Here is a 23,006-nt window from a genome sequence, read left to right as displayed (position 1 = left end):
CTGTCATTACCCAACCAACTAATTCACAAGCCGCTGCCAGATGCTTTATTGAACTAAACGGGGTTTGTCGGGAAAGTAATAGGACTGATTTTCTTCCGCCGCGATTGTACTTCGGATCGTCCGCGCACCGACTAAATTTGGTAGAGGCCGTTCTTAGCTAACGAACGAGCTGCTGGTCAGTTATCTCCGAGCACCTAAAGAGTTTGGACAAACATTTTCACGCGACGCAGAGGTACGCGATTAAATTCTGTGTGAAACTCGGAAAATCTGCGACAGAGACGTTTGATATGATCAAGCAGGCTTACCCAGACTTTGGTTTAGCAAGAAGTGGTGTGTTTCGGTGGCGCCAGGCCTTTTCGGAAGGCCGGGCAGTGGTCACTATTGAAGACCGTGCTGGGAGACCTGCGACCTGCAAATCCAAAGTGAAAACAATGCTCATTGTCTTTTTTGACATCAAAGGCATTGTCCACCATAAATTTGTTCCTCCTGGACAAAGTCCTCAAGAGACTCAAACGAAGGGTCAATCGGGTCCGACAAGACATCGCAGCCGATTAAGATTAATTTAGAATTGTAACCATTGGTTCAATAATTTTTTTTAAATCAACTGTCCTATTACTTCCCGTACAAACCCTTTATAAGCTAGCTATATAATAAAAATAAATGTGGAGCCGTTAAGCTGATAACTGTTCTAGCAGTTGGCTTGTACATACAGTTGTGTTCAAAAGCGTAACAACTTACTATTACCCCGGCATGTTAAAACGAATTGGGTCCCGTGGTTTTCTGAATTTTTATGTTATTTGCTGAGTAAGTTTATAAACAATTTTTCAAATTTACTTATTATTATGATTGTTAGATGTTTCCATGCTGGCAGTTCGTTAAATTTTCCAGGCAAGCCTATCAAACTTCAAAATAAACGGCTTATTTCTGTGCGGACGCATAGCCGAAAATTGAAACCGTGATCTTAGCTTAGTTTCTGATGGCTTTTAATAACTGAAAATTGCGGCAATGAGCATTTGCTCAAATAGCATTACTTTCTAAGTATGTACATATGTATTTTGAAAGAAATTAGCCAAGTCATAATATTTGAAAAACGCTAAAAATTAAAACACTTGAAATGAAGCAACGCATCGCATTGCGTCGCACATCTTAACCGGAACTTTGCTTTGTTCGATTCCGCTTTCTCCTCTGCGAGCTTTCGTTGGTCACGGTGCGAGATGTTGGGGTCTTAACTGTCAAGTTGAATCGCTTATCAACGGTATACCTATTCGTGTGGTCGTACACAATAAACAGTCAACAGCCTGGCCGCCTGACAGTCCGACACTTGTGTACAAAGAGCCACCGTTCAACGAACTCCATAAATTCACAGCCACGCTGATGTATGTATCATCAAGTGTACACAAAGAAATTAAAGGAAATTATTACAGGGTACACACAAACATGCACACATGCGTATGCATGAATGTAGAGCATGGGGGAAATATCCAAAAAGTTTTATTTTTACTGATCCGGAAGTTTTTTCAAGTCTTCGTTGGAAACGAAATATGCGTGCCTTTGGTTTTGGGGGCACATGTGGCACTCAGCCGAAGGCCTTGCAAAATTCATCGTAAATTGTGTAAGGTTGTAGTTAAAATTACCGCCTTGTCATCGAAGCTCTCAGCTTTGCCCGACTCAAAGCCATTTGTCGAAATTTGTCGAATCATTGGACTGATTGGTTCATGGAAGCAAAAAGTATATAATTTTGAAAATAGAAATATGAAGAAGTCGTAAGCTATTGTAGTTCTGTTTAAATGAAGGGTTATAAAAACTCTTACTCTGAAACCAAGGAAGTAATGTTATGAGAATATGCCTGTATGCTCCAACATTAGTTTATTCAGTTGTATGTATGTATGTATGTATGTACTTGGGTAGTAAACCAATTTTACAATTACCTTTGTATACAGGAGTTTCCATTTGCTTGTGGTTTTGTGCCTCAAGTGCTGCTGCCAACTTCAATTTACAAATAATATTTTGTGGATTTATCCGAGAATAGCTGTTGCTTATCTATTGGCACGTGCCTCTAACAAATGTTGTTTGTTTAATGTCTTTATAATTTCAACGAAACAAAATACAAAATAAAATTACCTGAAAGCGAATCTAATTACACGTCGCATTTCGAAACTGTTTTCACTCGACTCGCTTACGTGTGTTCAGTGTGGTCTGTTGTATCACACATATACGGGGACATATTTACGCTTACACGACCATAAAGATATAATTCAGTTTTCAGTTTTGGATCGACACGTCTACAAATAACACTTTAAAAAACGCCAGATTCCCGTATAAATATGATAATTGAGTTTTGCAATTTCGTTTCTCAAGTTGAGACAAATGCTTACAGGTACGCTTGTACCAAAATAATAATATTTCTTTTTGTTTTTATTACAAAAAAACATAAAAATATATAACGCGCCATACATATTCGTGAATCGGAATTAAAAATGAATTTTTTAAGACATTTCCCGTGAAAATTGGTGCACGTTTTCGGAAAAGCCGCTCTGCTGAACATTTACCAAATATACATATGTTTAGTAAATTCCAGAAGTCGTTTGGTCGTTTTGCCTCTAACGCCCCTAGTGGCTTTTCCTATCACACGCTTTATACATACATATACATATCATATTTGTATATGTCTTATTTATCCCAGTATTAATGGTCTGGAAAATAACTCCTGGCATTCCGATAGTCAAGCTTGATAAAAGACTTTGCACGATAAACATTACAACAGCTATAATCGCAAGTAAAACGATTATGCAGATAACTGTATATACAAGTGTATGTGAGCTTTCGATAGCATTTTTCAAATATATTGTATGATTTTCAAACTTCCGGTTGGCATTATACCCGATATGAACATATATCAGTCAATATATCTTAGCAAAATTAACTGAAAATATAATATGTTGTTATTCTAGCAAACCTTAGTCAAGTAGTATGTATGTACCATACCTTAGTAATAATGCCTAAAGTTTGTGCAATCAGCCCACACCCGCAATATACCCTATATAGTGATTTCCGACTTCCCATCTATCTTTTAACCCTTCAAAATGGTCTTCTATAGCATTGGGCATGGTTGTCTCCTGCTTTCCTTATCTTTAAAGTATGCAAGCTGGTGATTTGTATCATCCCTGCACTGGATTTAACGTTTTTAGCTAAGTAATTAGGATGTTATCGCAATCTTATTAGTTTTGAAGGAAACCCGGGGAAATGCGCCTGATTTCTGACCAATCGACAATATTGTATACAATATAATATTGGGATCTTATATTTCTAACTACAAATGGCCATTCTGTGATTCTCTGCATAAGCTCCTTGATAGCGCTTGAAGTAAATGCAGTATTGTACAAGCAAATAGATATGTACTATAAATAATTAGCACTTCGCGCTTGGCATCGAGGCCTACAAGTCATTGTCGCTGCTGAATCATATTCTTCACAAATGCTATCTTTAAAGTCATCACTGCCGCTTGTGATACTATAAATACATTTTGCTACCAAAGTAGTTTATGCCGTATTGTTACAATCATCACATGTACATACATACATATGTATGTGTATCTTAATTACTAATTACACAAATTCGCATTCACACTTTTTTCGCTTCACAACCACGCGCTAATTGCGCCAATCTCACTAATTTCAAATTCCACAGCAAAGTGTGAATTCAGCGAGTAATTGCATTTGCCCCAATTAAGACTCAAAATGTTCTAACGATCGGAGACGATTGTGAAATGAGAGGAAAATGCATATGATATTTGTATGTAAAGTGGTTGAGTGAAGAGTCGCGAAGAAGTTGGGAAATATTAAAAAAATTTCTCCCTTATCATCATTCTGTAGGGCACATATGTACATAGATTATTATTTGTCGGTCAACAACGTTTGTCTGCACGATTTTGAGCAAGGGTTCTGTTCCCTGGTGTAATTTGTTGTTCGGGCAATTAATTAAAAAGGGACCGCCGGGCCAACGGATGACGCTTAAACAGAGCGGCCCTCAATAGATGTGGTTGTGCAAAACGCTTTAAAATGTGCGAACTTGAGTGTTATATCGTACTCCCTTTTTTGGAAGACGATGGTCGCTGGACAAATAAATTATTTTGCAAACCCATCTTATTTGTAGTTGGTCTCCCCATAATATTTTCAGAATATAACAACCCAAGTTTTATTTTTCAAGAGAAACTCAAAATTATACGTACTTTAACTTATGTGATTTCGGTTTCGACTTATGTTTGTCTTATATCATAGGAACTCATTGTTTTGTGCCGCTTAACAAAGCCGGGATGTTTATTTCAGCCACAAACAGCCTGTCGATAAGTTTCGGTGGGCATGGCTGTTGTTCCATTTACACAGTGTAATACATTTCTGGATACGAGTTCGCAGCTCATTCAACTGTTTGAACTCTTTCTATTCAGTCTCTTTTCTTACGCCATTATCTTTGGTTTATGTGAGTTGTTCGTTTCGCCCCTTTTCATGCTTTGGCGTATCGAAAACATCTATTGCGTACGTTTTTGAAGAATAGGTTTTGTATATACATACATATGTATTTATATGTAACCGATTAGATATGTCATAGGTATGTGGCGCTTGCATATAGTATTTAATAAGAAGAAAGTGAATTTTTTTAATTATAAAGTTGCATGATTTGCAGTCTCACTTAATTGGTGTTTATATGTATGTAACTTTATTAAATCAAAATCACAATGTTGAGTTTCTTTAAGAATTTCCCCAACATAGAATTTGCCCTTTTCCGGCACTTGACAAAAAAATCACAGAATCAAACATTTTATTTGCCTATGCTTGTTTGCACACATATACACATACATATGTACTATAAATATTGATCCTATTGAAAGAGGATTTGCTTGCGGAAGTATAGAGGGAAGCCTTATTTCAATGAGTATCTCAACAGATGCTTTTGTCAGCCCCTCAGGGGTTTTTTAGCTGGTGTGGTTATCTCCTCTTCAGATTAAATGAATCCTTATAATTCTGCTATGATTGGACTGTGCCTCAATGCAGTGCATTCACTTGTCAACCAGATGTGTTCAGATTTTCTTTCTTGACTTCGGCAGTGTCTCTTACCCTTGTAAGTGAATAAAAATACACGCCTTTACTTATTTCAGTTCCAATTGAACCGTTATTGAAGATAATGAAATGAAGTATTTGTAAATGGAACACAATACCAATTCAATTCTGTTGTGGCCTCGCAGTTGTTGTTGGCTGCTACACAACCACTTTACCGCGATTTGTGCAGCAAATAGAGTACAACACATGCATTACCCGCATAATTGTGTGGCCCTTACTGTGCGTACGAGGTCTTACCATTATTTGGCTTGTCAGAAAATTCTTCTCAGAGACACAGTTGGGAACAACAGTAAAGCCTACGAGTATTAGTTCTAGTATAAAATGTGACTGGTTGTGTCTTGCGGGTGCACAGGGGTACTTCGGGGTTTTATTTCATATGCGTACATATGTATTTGTATCCTCGATCCACGATCCACGCTCCATCCTCCAATAAATTTTCAGCATTCCCTGCTGCTCCTATTGATATAATCATTACATTATTTGTTGTAATCAGCAGCTGAAAGGCTGAGTGTAGATACATCGGTATGTGCGTATGAAAATTGAGAACGGGAGAGAAAGAGCGGATTATATCTCCTTTGCTCTTAGTTATCGTTGCTAGTGCTACCCTAGATGCACTTTGTTGTAAAACCTTCACCCCAGTGGATACACGACAGCTGTGTGATTCTTAAATCCCCACAGATTTCACACATAGTCGTATATTTATGAACCACATACTATATCTAGTGGCTTATCAGCAGCAAATAATGTGAAATTAAAGCAATAATGCCTTTGTAACTACATTTCTTTGTTCACATTTTCCTTATTTTCTTGACATTACAGACTGTGCTCGTTGACAATAACGCGCCTATCCATACTGACACCATTGCCCGGCGATATGACGTCACTAACGTTGGCTGTCAAGATGCAGAGCTCCAAGCGCACGCTGCGCTCCCACGAGATACCCATAAACAGCAGTGGTTTTACGCAAAGTGGCGCTTCCGGTGGGGCAGTAACCGGCTCGACTGCCCCCAACAGCGGCGGCGGCGCTGCTGGCAACATTATACAACAGAGCAACTCCGGAGCTGCGCTCATCGGCGGCAGCAGTGGCAGCGCACAAATGGGTTCGGCCATAATTGGCACACCCGGAAATATTGGAAACACGGGCATTGGCATTGGCGGAAGTGGCAGCGGTGCGTCCATGACGATGGGCGGTTTCGCCGCTGTCGGAGGCGGCGCTACGACGATGCCACTGGCAGAGACTGAACTAGATCTACACTTCAGCCTGCAGTATCCGCATTTTATTAAGCGCGACGGCAATAGGTGGGTACCCGGAATTGTTATGCAACCTCTTAAGTGTAAGTGTATGTCTTTGAGTTGGTAGATTTGTTAAGATTTACTGCAAGCAGCTATGGTATAAAGCCAGTTGGTGTATAGTGAATCAATTTTGCAGTATTTCGTTCATTTGTAATAAAATTATTGTTATGTTTATTTATATTATGTTATTATGATAAACATTTTGAAAATTCGTTAATTAATCTTGCATTGCCTGCTATTTGTTTGCGATGTGATCCACAAGTTAACACTCTTACTTTCGTCATTTCTTTTCAATGCTTGCAATACAATTACTTCAACTCTGGCAAACTGAAACTGCCCTTGAATGTTACCATGCAACAAAACTCCTACACTAATCCACTACACTACTCTACTACCAACAACAATAACAATCAATAACAATATTAATGCCGAAATTCGCTGTGATGAAATTAAATTTTTATATAATATTTGCCAATTAACACGAATGTATTGCTGACTTATTAATGTACCATAAAACACCGCAAACCAAACAATTACTAACGCCACATTGCTCATTCCGTTAATTGAAATTAATGAATATGAAAATGACATTCTCATTGGTGCTTTGCATGCGTGTGTAAAATGTTTATAATTCATGTGTCATTGAAATTATTAAAAACAACAACAACAGCAATCGCATTGGCTACAATTTACCCTTTTCTCCCTTCTCACGCTCAAATGCACATAGACTGGTTATATTGTTGCAACGACGCAAGAAATACAAATCACGCACCATCTTGGGCTACAAAACCCTGGCCGAGGGGATTATACGCATGGATGCGGTGCTGCAAAAGTCCATGGACATGACGGTCGAACTGACGGCAAGTGGCAAGAACGGCCGACCGGGCACCACGGTGGCGTGTCTGCGCGCCGAACGCGTCTCCTCCATTCCAGTTGATCAAGACAATAAGAATAACAATAGTGTCCTACTAGCAGGTGAGTGGCCCTCCAAACAACTAAAATGATCAAAATATAACAGTTTTAAGATGCCCTGCTTATGCAACCGTCTTTTGTATGTGGTCAGCTGAACATTCCTACACTCTTCGACAATTAGTTTGCCCAATGTGGTTTCAATATTTTGTAAGAAAAATGTATGTGCTTGCTGTGAAACATGCGTGTTCCGCGAATTTGAAGTGAAATCGACTTTAATACAGACCGGCAAACAAAAAAAAATGCCAATATGAAATGTCACTTCTTGAGTCATAAAATTTAACTTAATTTTGCGTAATAATATTTTTATTCCTAGTTACTAACTGAATGCTTAATTAGAGTAAGGTTTAAGACTACACAATCAACTAAATTTTCTCTGTCTATTTTCTAAAAGATGAAATTACAACAATTCAATTCTATTTAACTTTTTTACATCTTATGTAATATTAATCTTGTATTAACATGAACATATATTTTGTTTTAAGACTTTGATACTCTTCGAAAATAGCGTGACCTAATTAAAGTACAGGAGAGAAAAGCTCGAACAAGCCCATTACCAGTTAAATCTCAGGTTAATTACCCGAAAGCGGTATCCGAGATTTTTGTTCCAGTTTGAGGTTGCATCGACAAAATTCAACCAAATCTCGGGTGTGGGTATGACAGGCAGGGTGGCCCGTATGATAGTTTCGAAACTCGGAATTTGAAGAATTACAAGACATTTTTATACCCTGAACAGAGTATATTAAGTTTGTCAAGAAGTTTGTAACACCCAGAAGGAAGCGTCGGTGATCCTATAAAGTATATATATAAATGATCAGTATGTTGAGCTGAGTCGATTTAGCCATGTCCGTCTGTCCGTCTGTCTGTATATATACGAACTAGTCCCTCAGGATTTAAGATATCGTGTTGAAATTTTGTAAACGTAATTTTCTCTTCAATAAGCTGTTCATTTGTCGGAATTGCCGATATCGGACCACTATAACATATAGCTGCCATACAAACTGAACGATCGGAATCAAGTTCTTGTATGGGCTCATACGCATTGATCCATGATTCGTCACCTGTGACGATCTTATAAACGTCTTTTGAAGCACCGCGATCGTATTTTTTCAGCATTTCTTTACACCAATCCACACGAGCCGTTTTTTGAGCGATTGTCAAATTGTGCGGGATCCAACGAGAACAAACCTTTTTTACGGCCAGGTGTTCATGCAATATCGAATGTATGCTGGTGGGAGAAATGCATAGGCATGCCTCTATTTGAAGGTATGTTACATGACGGTCTTGCATCATCAGTTCACGTACGGCATCGATGTTTTCTGGCACAACGGCTGTTTTGGACGACCTTCACGGAAATCGTCTTTGAGCGAGCGTCGGCCACGATTGAATTCGTTGCACCAGTTTTTCACAGTGCTATAGGATGGTGCTTCATAGCCATACAAAGATTTTAGTTCGTCGATGCACTCTTGTCGTGATAATCCACGTCGAAAGTTGTGAAAAATGATCGCACGAAAATGTTCACGAGTTAATTCCATTTTTTGGCCGAGATGAATTTTTTAATGCCCTGTAAATAAAACAATTCACGATTAAATGACAAAACGTTCTGAGTGATGTTATGCTAAAAAATGTCAAACTTTCCAATGAAAATCTCAGATTGCACCTGGCAACACTTAGTGTTGCCCTAGGCCAGAATATATATAGCAGACCTCGTATAGATTATTTCCTAAGGTAACAATGTAATCTCCGAAGAAATGGTTCAGATCGGTTAACTATAGCATATAGCTGCCATACAAACTGGACACATAGTTACTGAAAGAAATACACCTGTGAAGGGTATATTAGCTTCGGTGCTACCGACAAGGCCAGAAGTGAATAAATACAATTAAAATCAAAGCTGGTCAACATGATTGCCAGTACCATTTTGTATTTTTTCATAGAGGAGGTTCACTCATTTTTCAGTTCAAGCCGATATTTTGTACCAACTTTGCTAAACGGACTAGAATTTAGGTTCATTTTTATAGAGGAAAGAATTTTGTTCTGGGTTTTTAGCAATGGTTAGTTTAAAATTTATGCATGCATGCTTAGGCTGCTGAGTTATAGCGAACCCTGACAAAAATTGCAACAAATCTGGGTTGAGTCCTTGAGATTAGTTGCAAAGTATATATGGCACTTTTGAAGTTGTTATATGAAACTAACTAACAAAAGGTCTTTTGAGGGGTTTCAGCGATTGACTAATGTGTGGAGGGATTTCGTAGTATTTGATAGATTATTGAGAAATATCGGTAAGTGATGCCACTGCATTCCAATCCTTATATATTCAAAAGTATGTGTTTGAATATTTCGGGTGTACTATCATTAAAGATGACTTACTTTTTTTCGGAATTGTTGTATGCACATAGACTGAGATATTTATAAAGAATGCTCCACAGCCTCAACGGTTACATTTTTATCATTTACGCATGTCTTTCATTTATTATTAAATGACCGACGTCACTCGAATGCCCCAAATAGCAATTACCGGAATGCCCATTATATTATATGATCTAGAGGGCGTATGTGCTTCGCTGCAGTAAATGTACACACATTGCTATTACAGAATATTTCACACAACATTATTAAATAATCATTATGGCCCATTTAAGAGTTACTCAACTTGCTACTTGTTTTTATATTTACTTGCACACATGCACACACACCCTCGTAGAAGAGCGTTGGATAATTGAAATTGTGAAAGAAAATTACACATGCAGCATTCTATTTCCGTGCGCTGGGCGAGCATACACATATTTCAGTTGACCTAACACGCCATGCCGCATGTTGCACGAACCGACAGCGAAAAGTGATGTGTGAATTGGAAATTCCGTTGTGTTGCGAGTGCTAAGGAATTTCAAAAGAACCGGAAAATCAGAAGAAAATTCGAAACGATGTGTGAAATCAGGCAGCTGTCGTGCTTCCACCGCTACAACACCGATAGTAAGCATGCTTCATTCATTTATTGAAATCGTCATTGATTGAAGGCAGTCTATTTTCGGCAAACTATTTGCATAATTTAATAGCAATTTTCCCAACTTTTATTGAATAGCTGTTTGTGATCTTTAGTCGCCCGAAATGGTTAAATTGCAACAACACGCTGGTGAGGAAGCAACACACAATCAAGGAGTAAAGTGCAACAATTGTGTTGTTATTGCAATGCGCACAGTTCCCGTTGCCTCAAGTTGTTCGCAAAAGTTTTCGAATGCGGCTCTCCTTTATTTGGCTGCAATGCCACCCCAGATTCTCCCTTGACTTCCTACCGTTTTCCAAATTGTTGCCTAAACTTCTTGGATTCCATCTGCAACTTTTGCATGAATAGTTTTTCAGGTTGCGTTGGCATATTGTCAGTGTGGTTTTTCCCACTTTGTTGTCATTCGCCTGTTGCATGCCACATGCAGCTACAATTTGTGTGCGTATTTCGTGTTGTGGCTGGTTTGGTTTCTGCTGTTGCTGTTGCTGAGTGCGGTTCATTGTGGTGGTTTCCAATTACAATTTCTTGTTGCTAAGTCATTCCATTGTGCGCTCAAAAAATTACGTTTTCGCTTTCCACAGTGCAGGTGGTGGTAATTGGGAAAAATTTTGCAATTATAGAAAAAACATTTTTTTTATAGCTGAGGTTTATTCAGAACTTGCTCCAATCTTCTGCGTTGTCCTTCATATCCTGATAACAGTTGTTGGCAATTTGGAAGAAAATTTTTCGAATATTCCACTGAAGGGAGCCACCAGGTATGTTGGAGTAGCAAAAATAAGTATTTTTTTGACGTTGTGTTCTTGACATCTTGGCTTTCCGTAAACCCAAACATTTTCTATTGGATTGGAGTCTGCTGACAGTGTTGTCCAATCTAAAGTATCAATATAGCTTTCTTGTTTCTATTGAGTCCAATCATAGCTGCTTTTGCCGCAAAGCATTTCAGCTGACTTAATAGTTTTGTTCACCTAACGGTTGTTTGTATCACCTAAAACTAAACGACCAAACAAATTCGCCTTCGGATTCGAGAATCCTTTCCAGATAGTAGTATGTCTGCCTGTCTGTTTTACATGTAACGGTGCATCTTTGTGCTTAGAATGTTTAAAATGAGGTGAAAACTCGCTAACTAACAAGCCTTATGTACCTGAAGGTCTTCTACGTTTCCAGTTTCTTCATCTTGGTCAGTCCACCTCTTGACAAATGTACAACGCGTTTACACAGCTTCTTTCGGTAGAAAATGTCAGAATCCAAGGGATCGTTCAAAGAAGTTTTAAAATAGTGGGTGACGCCCATATCTAGAGAACACATGCGACTAAACATTTTTCCACACACACTACTTATTCGTTGCCTAGTTTTTCGCAAATTTCCTATAGTATAATCAGGTTCATTGATTTTCCTTCGGTCATGTCTATGTAGGTTTCAAATGTTATGTTTTTTCGCATTGGAACGTGATATACGTAATCACGTAATTCCATGCGTATGTATATGTATATAGAGGGGTGTTAGGGTGTTTATTTCGCTGCTACTCTTCTCCTCGGTTCGGCCAGCCATCAAGTCTTGACTGAAAATATTAATAGAAAAGAGCTGTGAGTGTTATGTACGCGTGTAATTTTGGCTGGCTGCCAGAGCGCACTCGTCGCGGTGCAGCCTGAGGGTCAATGCGGCAAACAATGTGTTAAACTTTACTTACCTAACACGAGTATGTTTACCGCACGACTACACACAGTATGCATAATAATCGTAGCAGAGCCATTGCAAAGCCGCTGACGAGCTGCACTGTGCGAAACGAATTATTAATGCGCTCCTCAACTCGCTTAATTTAATTCAATAACTTACTCAAATATTGGATTACTTTTGCGAAGTCATTACCTCTTTAAATTTAAGTTTTTTTGTTCGAATCCTAGTTGGCAGTAATTTATCGTATTCTTGTCGAGGCGACCGCGTTCTGTTTTCTTATATTTCTACTTATTTGAACATCAATTATTCTTCTGGCGAAGACTCCGATTTCGCGGTTATAGCCGAGTTAACACAGTCAGGTTCTTTTCCACCCGATTTCTCTTACGGAGTAGAGGTCTTCCTCTTCCTCTTAGTAATGAACGGCTCGGAGAGGTCCTTGCCCATCGTGACAAAGTTTTTGATGTTCCTCAACGTCAGCTTCAACAGCCGTATCCCCGCAAAGCTAATGGGATACCAAGTTCAGACATAATGGCATAGACGGAGCTCCCATAACCGCATTAAAAAAATGTCCCGCAAAAGCAATAGACGTGAAAATGGGATACAACCGTATATTCGAACGACAAATATTCCGTTAGTTTAAAATTGGAACCAGCATCAAGATCGTCAAGCATGCTTAATGAGTCCATCTACTCTCTAAATATACTAATTTTTTCCTCATTTTGTCATACATAGTTTTTGTTGTAGCTTATTTAGGTGGTACGTACAAAGGCATTTGTCCTTGTTCGAGATTTACCTACTGAACTTACACTCACAAGCATAAGATGCCGCACTCTTTCCTCAGATCTCTCATCGACTGCTCTCTAGTCAACCACCGAAAGTACTCTGATGTGAGTGTGCTCGTGTCTTCGTCCTTCGCTGCTCGGGTTGGCATTTGCATGAATGAACGTCCACCCACATGTTGTTTGTGGCAGTGAAATGGGTCCATTGTTCTCAATGGGGGCTAGGGGCTCAAACGCTGGGTGCTGGGTTTCATGACGCTTAGTTGCGCTCGCCTTCAAGTGTTTAATGACAAAATGCGTAAATTGTGTCAAGCTGCGGTGTCGTTGAGTTGTGGTTATGAATGGCATTGGTGAGATGAGCAGCCTGCCCCACCGCCAGGTGCTCAGTTTTATGATAGTGCTGGGAATGGTGGTTAACGGTTGGCTTCCTGCAGTTGTGCTTGATTTTTTAATGCTTTCATTGTTATCTTCCATTTTTGCCTTTTGGTTTTATTTGATTCTTTTTGTCGCGTTTTTTGTGCGGCAAACTCTTGGGTTTGTGTGTCTTCATGCCTTGGATTGTATTAGTTTTGTTGGGGTTTCTTATATTGTCGCTGGTAAAATGGTCCTTTTCGTCGCTTTGCCCATATTTTCCGCAACACATTCAATGTTTTTTACTTTTCTACCACGCTTGGTGGGACTAGTACGACTTGGCCCGCCTCACCTGGAAATAAAGAACGGGCAATTATATGCTATTCTTGCCGCCTGATGTACGTTGATATGTTCGCTTTATTCTCAACGTGAATTCTCTCAATTTGTTGGCAACACTTCGCGCCGGCTTCTGCGAATTTTACAACCCCGCGGCTTAAATTGTGTGACAGCCAAGGATGTGAAGGTGTCAAATGACAGTGCTAATTAATTATAATTTATTATGAGTGCTGTTGTTTGACGTGTTTGTGTCGCTTTTACTTTGGTGAGTCAGCCAACTGCCTAAAAACGACCATTTGAAAGAAGTCGACAAATACTCGTATCACGAAGTGAGTTGACGAAATGCATGAAAAAATTATTTTACAAAAAGGCAATTATGCAACTTTTCTTCCTAAAACTTATTGTTAACGTTGTGTCCCTACCCTCAAGAAGCTAATGAGGGTAGCTCAAACATGTTTGTGAATAACCCATTTTGGCATTATAGTACTAGATTTATGCAATCTTTGAAAATGAATCAGGCGTAGAAATGGAAGATAGCAAAAAGTAAAATAAAAAAGTTGTTTGGACGCTGCGCATTTCTCTTTTCGCTCTAGCACTCCAACACTTCCCATACATTTTGGCAATCTTGCGGCTATGAGAACAGTGAGTAAATAATAACGCATCTTCTGAGAAAATTTTATGACTCATGTAATCTTATAAATTTTTATGGCTCGCGAATACTGCAAACATTTGAGTTAGACATATGGTAAGTTGTGGTATTTGCGGCGATAATAGCAGCATTTATTTTTCCATACCCTCTAACGTGGGTTGAAAAGTTTTCGATCAGACGCTGAAATTGCTTGTTATAAGTTTGGACCGATAGGATCTCCCACATGAGTCATTATAGAGTACATCAACAGCGAGCCTTTCTTCTGTTTGACGTAAATTCATCTATTTCAGTCTCTAACCTGCTTGAAGAGTCCACCTAATTGTTTACGTATCTCTGTAGATATTATGTTTTATAAGTAAGTATACCTTTTCAGAGCTATAAAAAGACCTACCGAAGTTAGTTCCCACCTGTTAATTCTTTTGAATATTTCATTATGTTCCATTCTTTATTTCTTCGTGCCACACGCGTATCTCTATCCTTCCAACGCTGTGGTTGCTAGCTGTTATTTTGTGACTATTTTATTCTTTTAGACTACTTGAAGCTATTTTCGTAAACGAAGGAAATTTAAATATGAGTGAGTAGAGTTGTATGAGTGGGTTGTATGAGTGGGTTGTGTGTCCTTTCGCTTGTCCTATTCCTATCCATAAAATAAAGACACTAATAACTTGCGTGAGAAAAACATAAATTTGATATTGAAAACTGTAGCTTCAGTGCGTATTAAACATATGTATGTATGTATGTAGGCAGCATTTACTACAAATGCGAGTCTTCTCTCGCTTAGAATCAATAACAGTTGGATGAGTCAATTGATATTCATTTCACAGATAAGCGCCAGATGGCATCAGTACAGAAAATACCTACCAGGTTAAATAAAGAGATATCCTACTTATTCTACTTTTAGCTATTCTTTAAAGAACCGGTAAAGTTCAATCGAAATATGTATTTACGGGTTTAAATGGCAAAATCACGGACATGTGCTCCCAACAATGTCTTTTTAAAGCACCTCATCACGTACAAAGGTATTTGCGCAGATGCCCGCTTTACCTGTTATTCACCTTATTTATAACTCATTGTCAACATCTGTGGGCTTTGACAATATCATATCAGCAAATAGAGTGTGCACAGCCTTTCTCCAAGCTGTCATATTTCCAGACAGATACACGTGTGCATTTATTGGTTAAATATTGCTAAGCTTTGCCACATGCCAAAGGCAATCACTAGCTCGACGACGTCGTGACCGGCCGGCTAAATGGGCCTCATCTCGGCCACGGTAGAAGAAGAGAAAGTAAAAATAAAGCCGAATAGTAAACAAAAAACAAAAACAAGAAAATGCCTTGTAAAATGTAATCAAATCAATGAGTCAATTTGAGTTCAAGCAAAGATAACGGAATGAAATGGAGCAACATGCTGTGTATGACTCCGCAGCTGCTAAGGCTGGTAAACGTGAGGCGCTGGAGGTGCAGAGTTGTGCAACAGACTGCGTAAGAATATACCGGGAACGTAGCCAATTTCTGCAATTATGAGTTTATTTCTTTGGTCAACCATATCTTTCACATTACTCAATTAATTAAATTCCCATTCCTCGTTCGCTTTCTATATAATCGTGCTGATTTTGCCTCTTTTTGTAGACACTCCATTAACTTGAAGACGATCGAATAGTGCGTCAAATTGTATCATTTTGGCTCGATGAGTTTTATTAATGGAAAAATTGACCCTTTCAAGGGACGTAAAAAAAATTGTAAATGCAGACAAGTTTCGTGTAACACCGACAGTCTACGCTGCTACAAAAACAAAAATATGTAATTTGTTGCGCGTGCGGTTTGTTCTATTTTTGATATCAATGTGTAGTAAACAAAAATATTAATACAATTGCGGCATTCTGCTCACGACAGCAATTGAGCATGTTGAACACCGTGTAACACCACAAGTTGTGTTGCTGAGCAGCAAAAGTACGTGAGTGACGAGAAAGACTCCACATTCTCGTTCTGCTGTGAGTTCGTAGAAATAGAATCGTGTGCCGGCCTCCGCCCTTGCCGCACCTAAAGAGCTGTCAACAAGTGCTCAGTGACTTCACGCACATACCTGACGGTGTATTGGGCGCTTAATAGCGCCTGCCCAACAACCTATGCCACCCAAATTTTTGACAGATAAGAAACCGCGGTGCAGGGGATTTCATGGCGCATTAATTATTGCCGTCGACGTGTCCAGAGGGGTGTAAGTTCTAAGTAATATTCTCTTGTTTCTTCTGGTTCTATCATGAAGGGTGTACTCGTGCGTGTAACTTTTCAAATACCGTATCGGAAAGCATTGGTACGAGTATAATAAATATTGTCAATGTTGTTTCGGCACTGATAGTTGTCGGAAGCAGAATTCAAAGTCACAAAAAGTTCCAAAAGATGCCTTGAAGCTGATATTATGGCCTGATGTTCGGAAGAATTTGTATTGGTTTTCGGTATCATGGCAACAAATTTGATTGGTTCCGCTATCGTCAACAAACCAAGATACTCAGTGCTGATACATTTGAAAGATCACGCTTTAATGTATTTCCATTTTCCATTAAAACATTTTGAACAAAACATAAAATGTCTTAGTTATAGAATCAAGGGAAAACTCGACATATTTTAAGAGGGTTCACGATATGTGTTAAATCAGATTTGATTATGTGAATATCTAACTTTTCTCATAGTAGCTAAATAACAATTATGATTCCTCTTGGGCACTACATCAACCCTGAGTGAACCAAATATACAATATATACCGTTTGAAAATCACACTCAGTGTACAAAGTTAGATAGATTTTGAATTTATTTGAGCATTTTCAATGTTTTCCTCGTAATCTATTTTACAAGCCAAACGCTGATATCTGTTAAGTTTACAGCTCCGTAGTGTGATAAACGCAATTTTTCCCTCATAGTGCTAGTAATGTTTTTAAGCAGCACATTTCCTATTGGGGGTGTGAGGGCACATACACCCGCTCATTTATCCACATATTTGTAAATGTCTGATGCATTCAAAGGCGATAAAAATACGACTTATAGCCATTTTTTTGTTTTTGAGCACTCGTATTGCACGCCTCGTATGGGCGATTACTCACTCGCTGAACTTTTGCACGCTCTAAGTCGCATTGGCTAGAAATGCTTGAGTGCGAGAGTTAGCCCGGCCGAATGAATGACTGATTGTTGATTGCTTGCGCGGCCCAGTGCTAGCGAACAGTAGGAATTCGACTACACAAGAGATACCTCGTTGGCGCGGCACAAGCGGCTCGTGTACCAGTAAACGCTAAAGCAAGCCAGTGAACGCGTTCGCGTACGCGCGTATTTTGACGAAAACCTTGACAACAGTCGCGCAGTTTTTGTAGCGCGTTGCGGTGTGTTGCGGGCCAAAAAGTGAAATGGGTTAAAATACTAACAGAAAACAATTTTTACCTGAGTGATCAAACAATAATTTATATGCGCATTTAATTGTGATATCGTTAGATTTTGTTGTGCCTTATCGCCTTGTAGGCATTCAAGAGTGCACGAGTACCCACTTACGAGTAATCTAAACCAAACCAAAAACAACAACTTAACCAAGGGTGCCGTGTGTGTAGCTATTTAAAAATCGCTAAGATCTCGAATTTGAAAATCAAGTGATGCAAACAGTCTTATCAGCTCCGCAAATTATCTAGAAAGAACGCAATCTGGGCGTGTCTCAACCGTTATAGTTCCTTACTATCTGTTGCGTTTTATTGTCATACAATGCCGAATCTACGCATCCAAAACAACAATAACTATAATGAAAACAGCAACGCAAACAATGTTCAAGCCACAAACAAAAGACGAACGTTGCGAAAGTTCATGAACTTAGCTCATAACCTTAAGAATAGCAATAATAACAATCATAGCCAGAATGCCAATCCAAATCCCAATCCACAAATTACCATAAGTAATCCACACGTACATAACCATAATTATCGTGCAGATCGCGTTGCTGAATATTCAGACGAAGACGAAGAAGGAGAATTCAGTTCTGGTGAGTTTAACGATGACGCCGCCGAGCTGGGTATCCCCGGTTACGATCCCAAGCGGGACTACAATCCGAGCAAGCACGACATGCGCAAGTACCGCAAACTGCAACGCTCCGAGGTGGAAGACGTCGCTCTTGGCACCAACCCAGTGGATAGTGACAGTGAATTCGAGATGAAGGACAAGAGCTCGTCACGGGCGAAGATCAGCCGGGTAAGTACATTAGCGGAATGCATAAAGTGCCGCACAAACATACATGCCTCTACACTTGCAAAATAGCCGCGGTTTTTGGGAATGTAGCTGGGTGTTGTTTATGCAATTTTATTGAAGATTGGGACAAAGAATTTTTTGGGGAAAACAATTTGAGGAAATTTCTTAGACAGAAGAGTGTGAGAAATTATTAAGTGTTTGAACAGTTTAGAAACTTATGTTAAGCATTGCAAAAGAAAAGTACGACTACAAATGGGAGCGTTGGTTTCTTTGTTAATAAAGAGCTTAGTTAATCAAAAAAAAAATAGAAACATCGATGAACCCTGAGTAGGATATATCAAGTTTACCACGAAGTTTGTAACACCCAGAAGTAAATTATATATTTAAATGATCAGTATGTTCAGCGGAGTCAATTTAGCCATGTCAGTTTTTGATATATCGATCTGAAATTTTTCACACGTCTCCATCAATTTTGGACCACTTTCGCATTTAAGGGGTTTTTTCAATAAGGGCGCTACAAAAGTTTTTTTTTTAATAAAACAAAAACAGCACATTCGATGCCATTATGTATGGAACTCGATTTCCTTTGTATGGTCACCATGGGCACGCTTGCAGAAGTCCAGACCCAATTTTTGATGGTTTTCAAGCATAAATCGACCGATACGGCTGCAATTTCATTAAGGTCTTCAATAAGTTGATTTGACATTCGCTGAGTGGCTTGTGGCGCCGTCGTGTTGGAACAACATATTGTTCAAACCCACATAATCTAATTTAGGCCAAAAATATTCGGCTATCATTCAGCGGTAGCGATTCCCATTCACAGTAAAGAGCCGGTCTTTATCGTCACGGAAGAAGTACGGCCCAATGACGCCGCCGGCCCAAAAACAGCACCAAATCGTAATTTTTTTGGGATACAATGGTGACTCATGAAGTACGTGTGTATTGCTGCCTGACCAATAGCGCATATTTTGCTCATTGACGAAACCATTCAGCCAGAAACGAGTCATTTTCAGTAAATTGTATATGGTTTGTTGTCCAAAGAAATGGTACAACCTCCGGAGAAATTGTTCACACCGGAACACAAATCATATAGGTACCATATGAACGGTCGGAATCAAGTTGTTGTATGGAAATTTTTTTATTTGACAAGATACGTTTTTTGTTGATGCCTAGAGTTCACCAAAAGTGTGATTGGTTAACATATAGTACACAATGTTGCTCAGCCCGGTACCAATTTTAAGGGAATTAATGAAAATCGCAGTGTTACATTTGCCAGGTCACCACTGGAAATTCATTGTATTTTTATATTTTCATTGCAATGCGATTCATTATAATACAACCAGTATAGTATAAATATTTTTTTTAAGGCGCTTGTAAGAGTAATATAGAGTAGGTGTCGGGCATACGGGAGGAAAAAATTCAAATATTGCTAAAATAAGAGATAGCGAGCATGAGGGTTATTAACGTAACCGTATTTCTAGCGAAACTGTGAATAATAATTACAAAAAAAGAATTATCTGACTCAATGCGAAAAGTCACGATTTGTTAATTTCGTAAGCTTTGCTTTAGTAATATTTTTGTAGAGGCATAATTGCAATTTTAAAAAAATAACGTGTTTTAGAATAATTTTTAATTTGTCAGTACCATCGTGACTGATGATACCATTGCAATTACAAATTTTCTCGTGCCAACCAAAATCTGGTTTAACTGGTGTACGTAAAAATGATTCGCAAAGCATTTCTTTAAGTTCTACATATGTAGGAAAAATAACGCTTGCACTTTACTTTTTTCAAAACTTTTAATTTCACTGCTTCAAAACTTAATTTTTTATCTCCATTTAATTCCATAATAGAATTAATTACTTTGAAATTATTGCTATCAAGTTGACTAGGGCCCATACAGTCAATTATTTAACACAGAAATGAGTGCATATGAACCATGGTTCCATGGTATTACACGGCGACAAACAGCGCCTGGAAGTGTTTTCCCAACATCAAACAGGAAAAAACACACGCGTTCAGACTAAACACGCATTTCAACATTTCAACACTGATACCATTAATTTCTGTGACGTAGAACAACAAAGGCAACGACGCACGAGGAGTTCACCTGAATGGCTCCGTGTGTGTATGCGAGCAGTAGGAAGCATCAAGAATAAACGCTCGCACCATTTTGATGCCTTCTCGTCTCACAACAAACACTTCATCGTAATCTGTGAAAACAAATGTTTAGGCATCCAAGTAAATATATATTTTTTTTGAAAGTCTTAGGTGGGCTCAGGCTCATTAACTTTCCTGCTCGGCATTTTTTGTTATTAAAAGAAAGTTATGAGTAACAGATGGACTACATAAGCTGCTCATCCAATGCATTTCGGGCGCTAAGTGAACAAAACATGGCAACAATTTGGAATTTATGTCGAAGAAATCAAAAAAATTTAGGAATAAAATATGTCAACATTTCCGCCCTAATCTATGTACTAAGCAAACTCACGCACGCACAATTCATTGTTTATCGGCTTGTCCCTAAATTCAAAATTATATACAAGCACACGCACATAATGTATAAGAATTTGCATTTTGTGTTATTTATTTGGTTCCCGCACGCCTAATCCACACAAAACCAAATTAATAAAGTTTCCTCCTGTTTGCACGAATTTATCCCCCAAAAATATTTTGACCCTGATAAGGCTTAACTTTTTAGGTTGTGTTTCTTGGCTGGTTTGTTTGCCAAATAGATCACGCTGCCTCTTATCCTTTAGGCGAGTTTATTTTGCGTTTAGGGAACTTGTTTTAATAGGCTTTTCTTTGTTGACGCACCGACTCGGCAATGCCTGCTGGTGCACGGGTGGCTCGCCTTCACTGTTCAGCGAATTGCAAATGCAAATTAGGTTCAACACTTTATGTAAGTAACAGTGATCTGCAGTGAATGAGTTAAACACAACTTTGAGCCACTTGCGAAAAATTGAGTATGAAGCAAGCAAATTATTCACGGAATGAGTATAAGTGTGAATACTGCTCACTTACAATTATGAGAGAGAGAGTTTTGGCTTGTGAGCTGCTTAGCTTGTATGAAGCATATATTCACAAGTGTTTGCTTATGAGCTCACAATACTTATGAATCTTTGCTTAGGATTCTCTGACATTCATGAATACAAAACACTTGTGAATATACGAAGAAGCTCAATTGTGCAAGCCACTTGCAGCCTTTTGAGCCGTAACGCTATGAACCAAAGGCTAAGAAATCCATTACGAAATTAGTAAGAGTTACTATTATATTATTGTATAACAACAAGGATTTTGTGACTGGTTCTAATAATGACTAGATATAATGAAATAAAAAAACTGGATTTTCATATTTTGTGTTAATTTTCTCTATTATTAAAAAAAATCACATATACATACATACATACTTACATTATTATGTTATCACTTATAATATTACATTTTATTTTATAAAATGATAATTCAGTTCCTTTCTCAATGAAATTAAAATTAAAAATAAAAATCACGTCAGTTTAATGGTATAAAATTACATGAATTATTATCAAAAACTAAATAACAAACTTCAGTTAATTTCGGTAAAAATAAAAATAATAAGCATAAAATTTACTTCAAGATTTATGTACATACATAAGATTCAACTCCAAAGATACAAGTATATATTATAAGTATAGCTTCTAAATATATATTAAGATTGAGGTATTGCACAAAATTACTTCTCAATATCATTGTATATTTTTGTTTTTAAGTTTCTAAGGTCTTATTGCCATATTAGTTAGTCTTAAATATTGAATTCAGGAATATTATTTTATCTACGGTTTTGGGTGCAAGTCGATTTCTTTTATCAGTTATTAAATTGCCTGCCAAGGAAAATACACGTTCAGACGCCGCACTACTTGCAGGTATAGTTAATATTTTAAGTGCAAGTTTTGATATGCTTGGAAAGTTAGCTTTATGTTGCTTCCACCATTGAATTGCGTCAAAGTCGTTATCAAATTGTATTCTTTCTGTAAAATATCGATCTATCTCATCTTCGATACGTTCCTGCGCGCCCATGTTTGAAATATTTGGAAAAAGAAGTTCAGGTCATTTGCAGGTGAAGACGTATTTGATGTTGAAGTAATTGGTGAAGATGGAATTTGTGATAAGAAACAAAGAAGTTTCAGTTTTGTAGTTTTTACGAAGTCAATAAACTCACCCGTTCCTTTTAAAACCCCTCCGCGTAGGTATAAACTTCAGGGACTCATCTACCTAAGCTCTTCATTTTCTAAAATGTAAGATAAAGCTTTGCATTTAGGCTTAAGAAATAATTGAATAAAAGGATAAGAAACAAAGAAGTTTCAGTTTTGTAGTTTTTACGAAGTCAATAGACTCACCCGTTCCTTTTAAAACCCCTCCGCGTAGGTATAAACTTCAGGGACTCATCTACCTAAGCTCTTCATTTTCTAGAATGTAAGATAAAGCTTAAGAAAATAATTCAATAAAAGGATAATAAACAAAGAAGTTTCAGTTTTGACGTCACTACAATCGCGCGTTTCGTTCCTTTTAAAACCCTCCGCATGTAGGTATAAAATATATTTTGAATAGGCACGGAATTTGTGAATGTATTCATGAATAAACAATG

General features: G+C 38.2%; 1 protein-coding gene across 4 annotated transcripts in view; it reads left to right on the top strand.

Annotated features, from left to right (window-relative positions):
* Window positions 1-23,006, top strand: part of LOC120782874 (phosphofurin acidic cluster sorting protein 2) — a 57,797-nt gene that overhangs the window by 22,040 nt on the left and 12,751 nt on the right. For all 4 annotated transcript variants that reach the window (XM_040115420.1, XM_040115416.1, XM_040115418.1 and 1 more), the window contains exons 3-5: window positions 5,934-6,413; window positions 7,135-7,382; window positions 18,130-18,386. In XM_040115420.1, the coding sequence (XP_039971354.1) occupies window positions 5,934-6,413; window positions 7,135-7,382; window positions 18,130-18,386 (985 nt within the window). The remainder of the gene's footprint in view (window positions 1-5,933; window positions 6,414-7,134; window positions 7,383-18,129; window positions 18,387-23,006) is intronic.

This window comes from Bactrocera tryoni, chromosome 1 (assembly GCF_016617805.1).
Source record: "Bactrocera tryoni isolate S06 chromosome 1, CSIRO_BtryS06_freeze2, whole genome shotgun sequence".
NCBI lineage: Eukaryota > Metazoa > Arthropoda > Insecta > Diptera > Tephritidae > Bactrocera > Bactrocera tryoni.
Note: the sequence above shows the minus strand (reverse complement) of the source record. Positions and strands in the feature narration are given on the sequence as shown.